The sequence below is a fragment of the Arctopsyche grandis genome, chromosome 7 (assembly GCF_051622035.1).
Source record: "Arctopsyche grandis isolate Sample6627 chromosome 7, ASM5162203v2, whole genome shotgun sequence".
In the NCBI taxonomy this organism is placed as follows: Eukaryota; Metazoa; Arthropoda; class Insecta; order Trichoptera; family Hydropsychidae; genus Arctopsyche; species Arctopsyche grandis.
Window position 1 is genome coordinate 29,902,117 of NC_135361.1, and position 17,233 is coordinate 29,919,349.

Below are 17,233 nucleotides of genomic sequence, written 5' to 3' on the forward strand. Positions count from 1 at the left end.
CGAGTTCAACTCTCGACTGAGCCAACGAATGAAATTATTCAAAGTTTAGGCATTTTATCAATTTATATTCGTTGAGCGTTATCTACACACACACACACAGAATAGCGCTTGCGTTTTTCCGTTTTTAAACGCTGGATAAGTCAGATTACAATGATTTTAACTCGGGAACGGGAAAAACGGGAATGGGAACAGGAACGGGAATTGCATGCGTTATTGTGGCATTGCAATGCATGCATGGTTCAGATAGTTGAAAAATATTTTTTTGTAGGGGTGGGTGGAGGATCCAAATAAAAGTCACTCCACAGCAGTTATTGGGTGATTAAGGAGATTCACACACCGCCAGTGCTACTTCCAGAATGCTCTCCCATGCCAAGTGTACTTCCTTTTAAAGGACAGGTTGCTCACTGTAGCGTCTGTTTATCTATTGCTTAGTCACATACGCTTTTAAGTAAGTCCCACGCTAGGAATTATCGGTATAGTTCTTGGAATTAGCGGAGATGCTGCTCTCAGTTCTGAGAGCTCTAGTGGGCAGTGACCGAGTGCCGTTCCCGACCACTAAGTCAATTTGGGGGTCTACATTATAACCCCCCCCCCCGCATTTAAGGCGGGAGATAATTTTCGAATCCAATTAAAACGGTGGCTCCTTTTTTGCCTACGCTACAATATAATATATTTTAGGCATAATATTTTGACGAGCTTAAGCTTAATTGCGTAAACAAATTATATTGTAATATTATAATGAATAACTTTCTATATGATGGTTATTTGATATTTTTTGTGACGAAAAAAAGAGGGATTTGATTAAAATTTAAATATTTTAGTTAATATGCTTTTGTGAACGATACGCGAAGTTGCTTTTCATCAAATTCAATATGAAACATGAAATTCACTTTTTTGACGTTGCAGTTTCATATACAGAACAAGAATGCTGTGCAATATCAATTAAATTTTGAATATTTAGATCTTAACAATGCAAATGTAATATATAATATTCCGAGGAACGCTAGAAACTCTTTATTTTAGTAAGAAGTAAGAAGAAAAAAAATTATACGTTTCAAATTTATTATATGTAGTATATATGTATGTTACATATGTATTTATAATATGTAAGGCCGGAGAGAAAAACGTAAAATTCAGATTTTCATCGATTGACTTTTGTCGTATTTAGGAACGTTAAAAAAATGATTGATGTGCCGTATTGACGTATTTAAGGAACGTTAATAGTTATGATTAAACAATGTCCTGTGCCTCTAAGCAATCGATTTATCTCGACAAAAAATTAGTTTTTTTCATATATCTTTTTTTTTAATATTTTTTTTACTATTTTCAAAAAAAAATAACGCTTAATATTCACCAATTGAAATTTGTTTGGGTCGATTATGATACATTTTGACTGATTAACGAGAATTCAAAATCGCCGTCTAGTTCAAAAGTCCAGATACAAAGCATGCTGCGCTCGCATGTTTAGAGGAAGTGAAAAAATATTTTCAGAATTTGGTTATTTCGAAAATAAAACTCGTTGAGAGTTTCATTGAGTATATATCTTTAATTTGAATACAACAAAATAATTTTTTTATGAAATATAAAGAGGCCAAAATACCTGTTTTGACGTAATCATGAAATTTTACGTAAAAATAGGTCATTTTGGTCTCCTTATATTCTATAAAGTTCGTTCTTTTTTTGGTATTTTTTATTTTCAAATTACATTTACAAACATACCTGTCAATTTTTTTTATTCGCAAAAATAAGATAAATGTAAGTTGAGTTTGTTAAAATCAGTTTGGATATTTGCCTGAGTACAATTTTCCCACGCGCCTGCATCAGAACGTGTGTTTAATACAATGTGAATTATTAACGAGACTTTGAAAGCCGTTATTTTGCATCAAAGTAGGCATTTTCTCCTTTTCCCTTGCACGAGCAGCACGAATTTCATTACGCCCTTAATAAGGGCAATAAGTTTTCAAAGACGGTCTGAAACGTGCACTCCTCTCGAAAAGCGAGATTATTTCACAGGTGAAAAATAAACTGGCTTAACTGGAAATGATTGAAAACGGAATCGTTTATGAAGAAGCTGTCTATAGTATATTATTATTTATTATTTTATATTAATAATTACAATAATATGACCAATTTGACCTGACAGGTTGTGCCAAAGTCACACACTAGTCTTACAAAAAAAGAAAAGAACAATAAAAATTACCAATCATTCATCTCATTCAAATAGACTCGTGTTCGAATCTTATGAAAGTGACCAGCTCATCAACATGACTATTGAACAGGTCCAAATGTTCATCTATCACATTAAGAAACCGAAAAGCCTTTACAAGAGACGAGTTATTGAAAGCAGACGTTTTCGCAGGAATAGGTTGGAAAAGTAAATGATGACGCAAAGCTCTACCACATTCAGGCGCCGAATATTTAAATTCCAATAAAATCGAAGGGTTGTCAATTCTTCTCTTTAAGACTCCAAAGAAATATTTGGAAATAACAATAATTCTTTTCGAAGATAGTGAGTCAAAGCCTAGGATACCTTGTAAAAAGACAGTTGGAAATAAATAGGAGTAATATTTATATTTCCTCATATAGAGACATCTAAGAAACTTTTTTTGAACTCTTTTTATCAGGAGAGAGAATTTAATTTCAGTGGGACTCAAAATTATAGACCCAAACTCTAATATGCTCCGGACAAGCGAACAATAAAACAACACCATTATACTTGGATCTTGGAAGTAGTGAGCATTGCGCAAAACAAATCCAAGCATTTTGGTAGCCCTACAGCACATATCTGAAATATGAGTCGAAATTTTACATCATTTAAAAAAAATAATGAAGCTCGTCGTTTATATACTAATAGAATGATGCCACAAACAAGGCTATGTAAGTATTTATGTAATTCTAAGTCCAGCTTCGGATTTCAGTCATCCGATATCGGCCCATCAACTCCCAACAAATCGAACTAAAAACAATTGTACGATTACAATAATAAGATGTCCTTCTTCGAGATAATATCGGCATGGAATCGTGCTTGTAAGTTATTTTAATATTAAATGCCGGAATCCCATTTTTAATTATTGAAAATTTGTGATGTCACTCTTTTGCTTTACAATCTTTCAAAAAAAATCATAAAAAAAATTCTGTTATGGTCAACCTGAAGTGAGTTAAATTTGTGCAATGTGTTGATAAGGACGTTATATAATTTATTTATTTTTTTAAATTATTTCTTATTTAACTATGTAATATTATTACAATAAAATTCAATGCAAGGTCTTTAATAATATTACAGTAAGTTTTGCTGTCCATAACATAACGTTGACAATTACTTTAACCGTCTAAAAAATATTAATTTCCATTCATTTAAAATATATAATGTATTCCATAAATAATTTAATAATATCAAAAAATTAATTTTTTGTATTAAAATTTCATTAATGTAAATATTAAAAAGTAACAAGAAATAAAAGTCTAATTCTACCGACCGCTATATGCTCGAACAATGCTATATTTATTGATCAAAATGCAATGCGAAACTGAAACGAAATGTAACTGGCCATCGCGAAAGCACGTACATTTTACGCAAGGCGCATGCTATATATTTTTATTTTATCTTTTTAATTTGTACCAGGAAGGCCTAACAGGTACCCCAAATGCACCTTCCTGGTTAGAAACATAGTACATTTGATAGAAATATTATTAGTATTATACAAAGTACATATCAAATCATATGCACAGAGATATTTATGGTCAAATTTGTAAATTTGCAGCATTTTATAGACTTAACCGAAATTCGTGATTGCTAAAAATTTAAGATTTTGCGAGAAAATGGGTAAGGTTGCCAAATTGTAGGAACCGTTTGAATGAAAATCAGATAAATTGGCAAACTCTGATAGGAAACGATCGACCTGGAGTGACAAATCCAAGGACTGGCCAGCAGAAAACAGTGGGATTTGAACCTGTGACCACTATTCAAAGGATTATATGCTAACTACTAGTCTATTCTGCTGGTATGTTATATGTAGTGGTATAGTGCTAAATAAGAATGAACCAGAGCGGTGTTTAATTTTTACGACCCTCCTCCCCCTTGCTTCGTTACTTTTATAATATGTATCCTTATATTGGTAGTTCAAATATTTATAAAAAAAATCAAATGCTAATAAATAAATATTCTTACGTGTTGAAATTATGATGTTTTTTACATACCTCCTTTACGTTTCACATGGCTTTCGTGTTAGTGGTCATTTTTATCTCTTATCCGATCGTTTTCATACTTTTCCATATTGCTCATTTTGGTCATCAATACACGTTAATATATCGTCTGCCATTACGTTGGAGATAAAATATCGTATACAATGCGTATCAAATATCCAGAATCTCGGATACGGTGACGTCTATGACGGTACGCCAAGCTACCAAAATCTATCTTCAACCTTTTCGCCTTGATATGCGATATCAGATTTTAATTGTTTAAACGTCTATAATTCACTCTTTATTTTATGAAATTTGCTCTATAGGTTCTCGTTATCTCTAATATATAAATATTTATAGTTTTAACTCTCATATGTATATATAAATTTCAAATTTGGCGTGTAGATTCTCGTAGGGTAATACACGATATATATTGATTTTTGGCCAAATATGTCAGATTTTTATATTTTATAAAAACTTACATACTGCATCCTCTTAAACAAGTTTCGATTGAAACCCGCGTTTGTGTGTCAACAGCTGATCGATGTATTCTCAACCAGTTTTTCACGTAGAGTTTTGAATCTCACATCTTAATGCTGACCAACGCCGATCGGCATTTATCCAACAAGTCCATGAGCCTGAAAAACGCCGATAGGTGTTGTATTTTGAGCATGTACAATGTAAACAAGAATACTACCCGCTAAGCCTTTCCAGATAGCATTGAAAAAAAATGCACTGAACATGGAACATGGCATAGAATTTACCGATGGAAATCCCCCGACTGCTGAGTATTTTAGATTCTGGCTTGGCATTTAGATTGTGAGCACTACATTTAAACAACAATGAAGAAGATGAAACTAGTTTTGGAAGAATATGTACATTCGTTAATAGACTTCTTTTGTTTATTTTATATTGTTGCAAGATATATTAGAGAGTCTAAACACACCTTTACAAAACTCGAAATCCTCGGGAGTAGTTTATTTGGATTGGCTTCAATTTTTATAACTGCTTGCTATTGGATTTCTAAATAATTCTAGTTGGCAATGTTGGCGAAATTTTCAGCGTGGCGGGCTTTCAACAGAAAAGACGTCAGCACTCAAAGGGTTAATAAACATCAGGGTTGCAATATGTTTAATGAATAATCTGGATCGTTTGTCTGTTACAATCAAGTTCATATTGATGAAATCTCTTTCACATTCTGCAAAACTACATGGCACAATTTATAGCACTCCATTCATATGATAGAATAAATATCCAACTTTGAAATTGAATACTTTCACGGTGAAAAGCTATAAATTTGCTTTGAGCAATTCTAAAATATAATATATAAGTTTGAAAGAGACTTTGTATGTATGTATGTTTGTTTGTTTGGGTCGTGAATATTCAAATAAATTTAAATAAAATAAAAAAATAGTAATCAAATGTTTACTTTTAGATTGGCCATGTTTAAGAGGTTTATATTACAAATACCGAGCAAAGCCGGGAAAACCACTAGTCATATATACACATGTATGTATGTACATATATAAAAATAATTATGTGAATTTAGAGACGACTATTTATATTTAAGTTGAGTTCCCTCATTTTATCTATCCTCAAGTGCGTATGGTCAATAGTTCAAAGAATGTTTTCAATCGAAGTTTTTGGGTGGTTTTAGATGAATAAGGCCATAAATTTCATCAATGAGATTTAAAGTACGAGTGGGAAGTTTAATACAACTAAGTACTTACATACATTCTCAAAATATTTTGAATTGTGTTCTATTAAATTATGTATTCTTGAAATTTTGCCGTTGAAAAGTAAAGCAGTACACTCACTTACGTTCGTAAATTTTACAAATACAAACCCATTGCGAGTGTGTGTGTGTGTGTTTATTTCGGCATTAGAGAGAACGAATTTTCAAAAGAGCGTTATCTCTCTTCACATAGGATAAGGGAAAATTTAGGGCATCTTAATTTTTTTCCATCTGGTCCCCCTCGAAACGAGCCGAATTTAACGATTCTTAGCGACGTTATCGTTAAAACACGGACCCATAACGGGCAACAGGGAAATTTTTGATGTGAAAATTGTCGCCAATTAAAGGGAGGGGTGGCATAGGAGGGGGCTGGTCTTCGCATTCTGAAAGTCGAAACTTTTTCCTTAATTAAAGACGTCAATTAGGGGCGCGCTTTCACGAAATGAGTCACTTTTTAATTTCACACGACCAATTCGATCGTTCACATCGGCTTTGAGTCTGTATGAAACTTTTACCAGAAGCAGTGGATGATACGTAAGAATTTCGCGCACGGAAAATGCGAAACGCTTATTGCGAAAGTTTCGAGTGCTCTCTCTTTTCGGCCCGTTTCACGACGGTGATTGCTGTTTGAAAAATTGATGTAAATACGGCGATAACTCTTGAGAAGTCTTTATAACTAAGTGCTTGGACTGTCAAATGGCAGTTGATGGTCAAACATTTCATCGTGTTTGAAAAGAAATATATTTCAAAGGAGCTGTTTTATATCAATGTATGAATTCAGATCCATTTTAGTCATAAAGCATTTAGTTATACATATATTTGAATTTAATAATATATACCTACATATACTGTTATTGTTATAAAAAATAAATATTCAATTCACGAAACCAAGTGTTTCTGTATTTAAAAATATTACACAAAGAAAGTTACAATAAGATACAAATGTAGATAACAAATTTGTTGGTCCTAAATTAAACATCGTAGATTTACACTCTTATATTACTACATGCATGTACAATGTATGTATGTAACTAGCAGTATTTTAGTTACGAATTGAATCTGACAGAATATCTAATGCTAATCCTAGAGACGTTAACAGTAGCGTGGTTTAGTGGTGAATGTTGAATTATCTCGTACTTGATGTTACAAGTTCGATTCCCGCTAAGTCTCGCTATTGGCCAGATCTTGATTTGTCAAGGTCGATCGTTTCTTATCAGAATTTGCCAATTTTTCTAATTTTCATTGAAACGATTCCTGTAAAATTGGCGTTTCCTTCCCAATTTTCTGTTGCGAACCTTTAGTTATTGTTATATCTTAGGTTTCGCCATATTGCTCACCATAGATGTCTCTGTGGTTGTTTATCGAATATAAAATTCGTATTGTTACATGAAAGTTATTCATCGTTATTTATCGTATTAATACGATGTTTGTAATATCTGAACATATATGTCAGATATTGTTTAGATTTACATGTATCTATGTAATAATTATGTGGACCAGGAAGGCGCATTTGGGGTTTACCTGTTAAGCCTTCCTGGTATATTTGTATATATGTATGTAAAAATATGTATATGTAAAATAAATAAAAATAAATAAATTTATTGTAATTATTATAATAATAAACTAAAATAAAATACCGAGTACGGTTGCATAATGTTTTTAGTACATTTGTTTTACATATTACAATTTTTGTGGAAAAAATTTAGCCAGCACATGATCTAGCAGTAAATTCTAAGTAAATTAATTTGAGAAAAATTTAATATTATTAAGATCATTGCAGATGTTTATACAGATGATGCTCAAAATAAAGCCATTATTAATTCATGGATTTAACTTATATTAGAGAATCATAGAATTGAATCTCTACGATTTATAGTAGAGGTCTTCCATGCAGTAAAATCATTACAGTTTTCTTATAAGCAAACTTTTATCTTAATTGGTATTTAAACATGCAAAGTTTCCCATCTAGTTGATTGAATATTCTTCCGGAAGCTGGAAACCCTCCAGCATGAATATAAAATCATTATAGCCAGCAGAATGGCTCGGTGTTTGCGTTTATGTTTAGCTACGAGAGGTTACCGGGTTCGATACCGTGCTGATATTTAATGCTGCTGGTCAGATTTGGATATTTGTGACTCCAAGTCGATCGTTTACTATCAGAGTTTGCCAATTTATCTAATTTCATTGTTGAAACGGTTCCTCCATCAAATTGGCAAAAAACTCCTACCCACTATGTCACCAATAGCTGAATTTGATTTATGTACAATATGTAAAAATTTATGTACAAGTCTTTATCCATAAATGTCTCTATGGATTAATTAATTAATTAATCCATTGCTAATTTCGTGGTCTTCAGCATTTTGAAATTCAGCGATTTATGTAATAAGAAATGCTGCAATGTTTGTAAGTGGCTAGGAAGGCACATTGAGGCTTACCTGTTTGGCCTTTCAGGTATATTGTATGTATATATATGTTAAAATAAAATGTATGTAGATGCAGAAATTTATCATATGAATGAAATTTAATAAAAAATATTTTATTGCACCATAATAGAATATGGAATGAACTTTTTCATTTCAATTTATTATATACGGCTGCAACTTTATAACGATACTTGTTTTTATATCGATGTGATACACATACGTGTTTTTAATTTTGAAACACTTTGCATTGACCTTAAACCATAATACAGATAATACATATAACTCTGAGAGCGATAATGATATTTTACAAATTGTTTTAAATCAAGTCAACAGTGCTAGTTCTCAATATGACTTGTGGTTGAATTGAAGTGAAAATGTTTCGATTAAAATACATCATACTTGTCAATTCATTTGTATACATTTCATTCACTTTTTCTAATGGTGAGTATTTCATATAGTTGTATTTGATATTGCTTCAAATTATTATATATGTAAACATACATATATTTTTTTAATTGTATTTTTTAGAGATGAGTTTACATTCAATCTTGAACTGCACAACTCCGAATGGTTCAGCGGGATTTTGCGTATATGACGAGGAATGCCCTCCATTGATGCAGATCAAATATAGTAAATCAAAAACACGAAACGACTCGATGTTCTTGGCAAGTTCGTTTTGTGGATACGTCAGGGAAAAGTTAAAAGTGTGCTGCGAAACAAAAAATACAAGTTGGTGACTGACATGTCTGACCTTTATGAAGTTTATTTTGAAATCATTTTAATTTTTGATAATAAAAGGTTCGTGTCCGAGCATATACGAGCCAACTGTTGAATCTGTATGTCACTATAGGGGTCATGAAATATCATGTAATGAGCCCATGCTCAATGGCGTACTGATGTATTCCAATTGTAAACCGAACCATATACCAGTCAATGCTTTGAATCGTTTAAAATGTGTGAACATGACTTGGGATCAACCGTTGCCTAAATGTAAATACAGTGAGTATATTACACATCTTACATTTACATAAGTATTTGTATGAAAATGGCATTAAATTAATGACATGATTTTGTATGTTCTTAGATTGTATGTATGAATGGAGATGCAATGCTCATTTAGTTATTGGCGAAAGGAGGTATGTATTTATTTTTTAAATATTATATATTTACATAAACGTATATCTAAATTGAAAACTGTAGATTTCAATCAATCATTCTTGTATATGTATGTTACAGTGAAAGCATATTTCAAGTGAAAATGTATCAAACAATGAATTTACAACGTTTAACTCTATAAATTTAACCATAACAATCCAATCTTAAATGAATAGGGCCACCTCTTACTTAACCAAACCTATCTTAACCCTTGAATAACACCAACTCTATCAATCTTATCTAAAATGAATTAAACTAACCCTTAAAATGTAACTGTTTATGATTTCACTGAAACGTCATTGTAAATATATTTTTAGTTGAAATATATAATAATTTCACTGAGACATATATATGATCACATACATGTTCATAATTGATTCATCAAATTTTTAGATATCCTGTCAACAGACAAATAATTCAATCGCTTAGCCAACGTTTCATAGAACTGTCCAGTTTAAATAATGAAGATGTCATTTTAAATGATATGGAAGATATTAATTCGTTAGCAGTTGCAAATTTATTGACATTCATACATACAAATAGAACATATGGTTTTTTTTTTTGATACTAAACAATATGTAATATAATATTAAAAAGAGCATAAATGTATACATACGTATACCATAATTCATATGAATTTTCATATTTTAGACTGGCAACCTAGACTTTATACTGATATGATTAAATTTTCACATTTGTTGAATATAAATGGTATAGATGATCTCTGTATCAAATTGCTAGAAAATGATGTGAATGTAAACAATTACTTGGAATTGCTACAAATTTATAAAAAGTCGAACAATTCAATGTTAATTTATCATGTTAAATTCTACATCGTGGACAATTTCCATGAGGTGATATCATTTTAATGAAATGTTCACTTTTCCATCTTTGAAAGCCTCCAAGAATATATGTTACGTTTTAGTTGATGTTAGAAGAACAATGGTTGAATTTGGACGTGTCTGATTTATATTGGATACTGGAGAGGGATGATTTGAACGTTGAATGTGAAGGGCAAGTTTTTGAGGGCTTAAATCGGTGGATGCAAAAGGATTGGTCACGTCGTAAAGAGCATTTTACGAAAATGCTCAAATTTATATTTTTGGATCGATTGCCTCCAAAGGTGAATTAACCAATTTTTTAATGCAGTTTCTTGTTATCTTATTTCATAGCTCTCGTTTCTTTAATTTAATTAGGTGATTTTAGAAACTATAATGAAACTATGTGCTGAAGCTTCGAAGGATTGTGTTCCAATGCTTACTGACAAAGTCCACTGGAATAATGATCTCGATGTATCGAAACCTACAAGAAAATGTAGAAAATACAATAAATCGACTATTTTAATCATCGGAACCTATAATTTGGAAAGTGTTAGTAAATGCTTCATTACATGATACGTTTAGTAAATTAAAAAATAATTCACACATTTAAAATGCTATATTAAAAAAATATATGCACAACATCATTTTCTTTAGACTTTATATTTTACTTAGTAAAAGCAATGAAGCTATATAAATGATCATAACAAAATATTGAAAGCACTTTTTACTACATAAAGTACATATTTATATGTATAATATGTGCATTAGAGTCCTTTTTAATGATATAAAATAATAATATTTATATCATTTTTAGATGACAATAAAAATTTATAACCCCGATGAAGGAATTTTATCTGACTTCACCGACATTAAAATGGAAAATGTATATTTTTCAACAGTCGTACTAAATAGGAAACTTATGATTTTCGGTGGAAAACTGAACATGCTTTACGATACGAATAGGGTTCGTGCAATATAAATGAAATTAATTTAAATATATGTATGTATGTAAATATTTTATGTAATTATACTTAAACAGGTATGGTCTCTTGATTTGGGCACAAAAAGGTTAAGAGAGTTATCAGAGATGAAAAAAAAGCGCAGTTTCTCATCGGCCGTCGTAATCGACGATTTAATTTACATCTGCGGAGGTTTCAACCCAAACGATGGTTATTTAAATTCCGTTGAACGGTTAGAACTGTCTTATTGCAAATAGATTTTATGCCGAATTTATTATTCATCCAATTCCACTTATTTCAGGTACAATCCGGTTGATGGAACATGGAGTTTTATGGCACCAATGTTGACAACTCGTTATAATCATGCGTCAACCACATACGATGGCAAAATGTACGTGATTGGTGGATTGAAAGGCGAAGAGTATTTGAATTCGGTAGAAATTTATGACCCAAAGTTAAATCAGTGGACTCATGGTACTCCAATGCAAACTCACAGGATTTCTTTCAGTGTAAGTTCAAATCGATTGTTTTATACAAGGTAGGACAGAAACATTTTAATGAATTTTAGCAAGAAACCGAACATATTAAGCAAGTAAATATAAAGTACATATTAATGTTGAAGATAATTATTAATCATCTGCTTGTTTCTAATCTACTTGTATTTATTAAAATAAATTGATATTGTTATTTCAATTACAGGTAGCCGTTGTTGGAGATGGTCTATTCGCAGTTGGGGGTTATGATGGAATAAGTTACCTTTCATCAGTCGAACGATTGGATTTGGTGAATCAAAAATGGATGAAAGTTAAAGCAATGCCTGAAGATGATGTTGGAGTGGCAGTGCCGTATGATAATAGGATATTTATGATAAGTATGTATTCTAAAGTGAAATGACTTACAAAGATTCATATATTTCATCGTTGTTAAATTTGTCTTGTTCAATTTTTTTATGAACATTATTGCAATTTGTGCCAGTTTTGTATAAAGGTTTTGTATAAACCTTTGAATTCTTTGGTACATACAGTTTGTTTGGATACATCCATGTCTTACGTGGCGTAGACGTAACAGCAAGTAGCAGCAGTAGCTGAAAATATCTATTCATAATACACAGCAGTACATGTCATCGTAACGTATCAAAAAGTATTCATGCAAGATGTGACGTCATATTTTGCCTTGAACTCGACCAAAACTTGTCTGAACGTGCCGAAACTGTGAGATGCTGGATAGTATGAATAGAAAGTGTCGTTTCGGTGAGCTGCTGTGCTGTACTGTAGCCGTGAACTTCTGAATAGTGTGAATAGCCTTAATACGTTCCTATATATGTACAAATTTTTAGCATAACTTTACTTAAAAACCACAAGGTCCAATTGATTATTATTTTTATATAGCGTTTTGTTCTATATAACGATATACTTATTGGTTTGTTATTGAGGTTCAAAGCGGTATTTTTGTGTCACAAATAAATGCCGTTTCACATAAAAAGTTTTCTTTAAAATATCCGAATTTTTAAAATGATCTATTATTCAAACTGTCTTTTATTCAAAACAAAATCTTTCAAACCATTTATTATTCATAAGGGATTTTGTAATGTGATATTCAGAATATAACCGTATACTTTGAGCTTTTTTTTTTGATATATGTATTTGGAAAGTTTCAGTTTTTTTTTGGATAATCATTTCTTTGTATGTACATATGTATGTACATGTGTATACATATGTGGAAATCTAAGAATTGTGTTATTATTTTATAATGAGCATCTAAAGACAGTCATTTCTTTATTTTCAGATCGTTTTGTTGTGCATGAATACATTCCGAAAAAAAATGTATGGAAAAATTCAACCGGTCATATCAACAAAAATTTCAGATACTTTAGGGTGTTACCAGTCTTGCAACGTTCATTAAATACTGATTGAAAATCTTATAAATAAAATATCAATAGTTGTTGAATTTGAATTAGCAAAAATAATACATACATATGAAGTGTGCTAATTTGTGAATCAATAAATAAAAACCGACGCATCAAAAGTGAACGAAGAAAATTTTCACTGAAATAAATCATCGGGACGTCGTGAAGATGTCTTTGAAGATTTAGACGTATTATTTATTGTTAAAATAGGCAAAAGGTTGTGAAGTTTGATTAAGTATTAATTAAAATGTGACTGTTGAATATGTATGTGTTATTATTTGAATTTGTTTTGAGACGTCCTCGAAAGTATTCCGTGAAAATAATGAAAGTTTGCATTGGAACTATCGTGATATATCTACTGTATTACTATTCATACAAAAGGGAAAAATAGAACCGAAAAGATTAAACGTGACGTCGACATAGAACATAATAAATTCTTTTTGATGTGTGCTTAAGGGGCGAAAAAAACCCGAAAGGAAAATAAAATGAATCTCAAATCTGCCGTCCCGTTGTATGTTTTTTTTTTATTATTTATTTTACTCTACCGTTCGGGAAAGCGTTCGGAATTTTCCGGAACATTGATTTTCAGGCCGGCGACACATATTCATCCAGTGCGATGAAAAATATCAACGTTACGTACGCACAAATCCCATGTATGTACATATAATATAAAGGTTTATATGTATAATACATATGAAAATGCGGCGAAAAAGCATGTGTAAACAGCTTTGCGCTGGTTATACTGTGGAAATCCGGAAAGTTAGCCGGAAAATAATATGCAATTCGCGGAACCGCAATAATTCAGAAAAGCTTGGAAAGTCGCACGGCTCGGCCGCAAGCTCACAGATAATTTTCCGGAAAATTTGCGGCAGGTCGGATGAACTCTTCACGGGGTGTAAAAGTTTCTCGATCTTATTTTCCGTTTTGAATCCTTGATCGGACGTTTTTGGTTTATTTTATTAGTGCCTGTAGTATTTTTTTGAATGTAATAAATAAGGTTGAATGCTAACAGTAGTGGATTATTTTTGATAAATTATCATTTATTTTGTGTATACAGATTAAAATAATTTAATATGATTATTATAAATTTGTTATAAAAGTGAAAATTTGATTTTTATTTATTTACATATGTACATTCGAATATATAAGTATACATATATACTAGAAAGGCCCAACAAGTAAACCCCAATGCGCCTTCCTGACCAACTATGTATGTACAAACATCGATAAAAAAATTTTAGAATTATTTTACAGAGCATCATAGAGACATCTATGGATAAGTTTTGTTAAATTTGCATTTTTGCACAATTTTTTATTTATAAATTGCCGAATTTCTAAGATGCTGAAAAACTTGAAATTAGCAAATTCGAAATTCTGTAAGCTCAAATTTTGCGAGAAATATTACATGGTTGACAATTTGTTGGAAATTGGCAAACTCTGACAGGAAAAGATCGATCTTATATAAAACGTCCGGCCAGCAGCACAGACAGGGAGTGAACCCGTGACTACACAATTGAAAGCATTGCTCGCATTGATCTATGCTGCTGGTTATTATTTAATCAAATATATAGTGTTTAGAAACATCAAATTCGGTATGTTTCGTAGCTTATATTCGCTTAATAAACTTATATCTTTATATATGAACTAGTTGTTTTACCCGGCTTCGCTCAGTATTTTGAATCGAATAAAAATATAATATACAACCAATTGAATTGTCGTCATAGAAACTTTGTATTGTTTAAGAAGTTCCCAACCAATGTTACATACATACAAAGTCTCTTTCAAAATTATATATTAGATATGTAGTAGTGCTGTGCCCGATGAAATATCATCGCATGGGCTATGATATATCAATTTATTAAATAAAAAAAATTAAAAGAAATGTGTCGGGTCTGCGTTCGATCCGCACGCGGTCCTATTTTTTCAAATACCATTTAAATATATTTATTTGTTTAATATGAAAAAAAAAATGGTAAAAATACCTACCTACCTACATTTAAGCAATTTAAAACACAGATAGAAAACAATAATTAATTAAATAGATTTTCAATAGATGGCGGTATATTATTTCGGTCTATTTTTCTAGCGGAAACATTCGCATCGAACAGTATATATAGAAATTTTTTATTTTGTTATTATTCGTATTAAATTCGTACGTCATTTGTTTGAAGTGGTTATAGTATAGTATATAGGCGATAGCATGGGTTACAGTATATATGTAGGCGAAGATAGTCAACGTACACATGTATGTTGAATTAAAACGACTATTATAGTACGGCGAGCGTTATCATACACAGACACACACACACACAGAATAGCGCTATTATATATATTTATGATACAAAATAGCTCATTTAAAAGCATGTGATTATAGTATTATTCGTACCGAATTTTTATCGATGATTTTTTCCGTTGTAAATGATCATTGCACATATTTTATAATTTTGTTATAACTAAGCTTAGTGATTTCATATATGTGGCAATAAAATTTTACTCAACAACCGAAATTCCATAAAAGTTCCGGCTTCGCCGTGAATATATAGAAAAAAACACGATCGCTCAACGAACCCTTTCGACCCTGTTCCCTTTATTGCCGGTGTTTTAGGGTTATCTTTGTCTCAACGCATACGTAGTAGGTACATGCAAAAGATACTACGTACGTACATATGTATATGTACTTTGGAATGTCACGGATATACATATTTACCTGGGAAGAGTTTAGATGGAAAATTTCCACGAAAATTCCACGTCTCATGCCTAATAATAACATGTCGATAACAATGTCTAATATTATTATACGCATACACTTATGTATATGTATGTATAATATATAATATGTAGATATATGATGTTCGAGAAGGGTGACCTTGTGTGTATTAAGATAAAAACGAAACTCTATGAAAGAGATCGAGATTTATCGGCGAGCTGTCTAAAATATATGGCATATATTTCTTTCATTGCCGAACAGAAAAACTTTTCATCTCAACAAATTTACGCGTGGTAAATATTTCGTCTACTAACGCAAATACGAGACTAGATCTTGCGAAACTATTATACAAACATGTGTATACATACATATAAAATCATCTAATATGACGCAAATCTACGTAAAAGTAACTTTATACTATCTCGTCTTATATTTTTCCAATAAACTTAATTGCCGAAACATATTTCTGTACGCTGATTTATTATTTTTGTATGCAAAGATATGAAATATACAACAAAAAAATTCGTATTCAAACATTCCTATATTCATAGATCGTATCAGTATAGAAAGTTGAGGTTGAAAACCGATCCTAAGCCTTCTGAAAGATAAAATCGATCGCTTTCGAGGATATTATGATTTTTTTAAATCTGCGTTTAACATCTCCGGCATCTACAAGGGTCAGAGATTTCCCGAGAAGCTGGAGGCTTATTCGGCGGACACTTTCCCGGGCTTAGGGCTTTAAAGCCACTTCTGTAATCTTTCATGACAACAGCTCCGTGGCTGTTAAATCAATGGGCCCCTTAGCGAGGCTTCTCAAATTTGTCATTACAAGTTGTGCTAAGCTAATCCTAAAAAAAACATGTATAGTTAAAATACTACAAAAGTATAAAAATTTATGTTTGAACGACTATCAAATTTTATTTTTATTTACATACTAATGGTTTTACCCGGCTTCACTCGGTATTTGTAATATAAACCGAACCAACGAACGAAGGTTACATACATATATGTATACAAAGTCTCTTTCAAATTGTATATTAGATTAGCCACTGTGACACTACAGAATAATTTAAAGCGTCACTGTGACCAGACATATGTATAAACATAATACAAATACTATATATAAGAAAATTAGTGAGACATCTATGTTATAGGTAATAAATTTTTGAAATCATATTCAAATAGTGGGGACATAGTGGGTAGGATGGTTTTTGCCAATTTGATGGAGGAACCGCTTCAACAATAAAATCAGATAAATTAACTCTGATAGAAAACGATCGACTTGGAGTCATAAATATCCAGGTCTGACCGGCAGCATTAAAGATAATACTCGGAATATACTTTT

The 17,233-nt window shown here is 31.5% G+C and overlaps 1 protein-coding gene across 1 annotated transcript; it reads left to right on the top strand.

Annotated features, from left to right (window-relative positions):
* Positions 1–8,646: 8,646 nt before the first annotated feature.
* On the top strand, positions 8,647–14,188 carry LOC143914326 (kelch-like protein 36). Its single transcript, XM_077434510.1, has 13 exons — positions 8,647–8,781; positions 8,869–9,069; positions 9,139–9,339; positions 9,425–9,476; positions 9,889–10,046; positions 10,147–10,349; positions 10,421–10,618; positions 10,692–10,865; positions 11,131–11,280; positions 11,356–11,507; positions 11,577–11,784; positions 11,975–12,146; positions 13,061–14,188. Exons 1-13 carry the CDS (start codon positions 8,715–8,717, stop codon positions 13,186–13,188), a joined length of 2,064 nt encoding a protein of 687 aa, XP_077290636.1. The 5' UTR covers positions 8,647–8,714; the 3' UTR covers positions 13,189–14,188.
* The last annotated feature ends 3,045 nt before the right edge of the window (positions 14,189–17,233 follow it).

What these genes read in the sequence shown, in the direction of transcription:
- LOC143914326 (XM_077434510.1), top strand. Translation starts at nt 8,715, where the DNA reads ATGTTTCGATTAAAATACATCATACTTGTCAATTCATTTGTATACATT. An exon ending in TATTTAAATTCCGTTGAACG is followed by an intron (nt 11,508 to 11,576) that starts GTTAGAACTGTC and finishes CACTTATTTCAG; the next exon opens with GTACAATCCGGTTGATGGAA. An exon ending in TAATAGGATATTTATGATAA is followed by an intron (nt 12,147 to 13,060) that starts GTATGTATTCTA and finishes CTTTATTTTCAG; the next exon opens with ATCGTTTTGTTGTGCATGAA.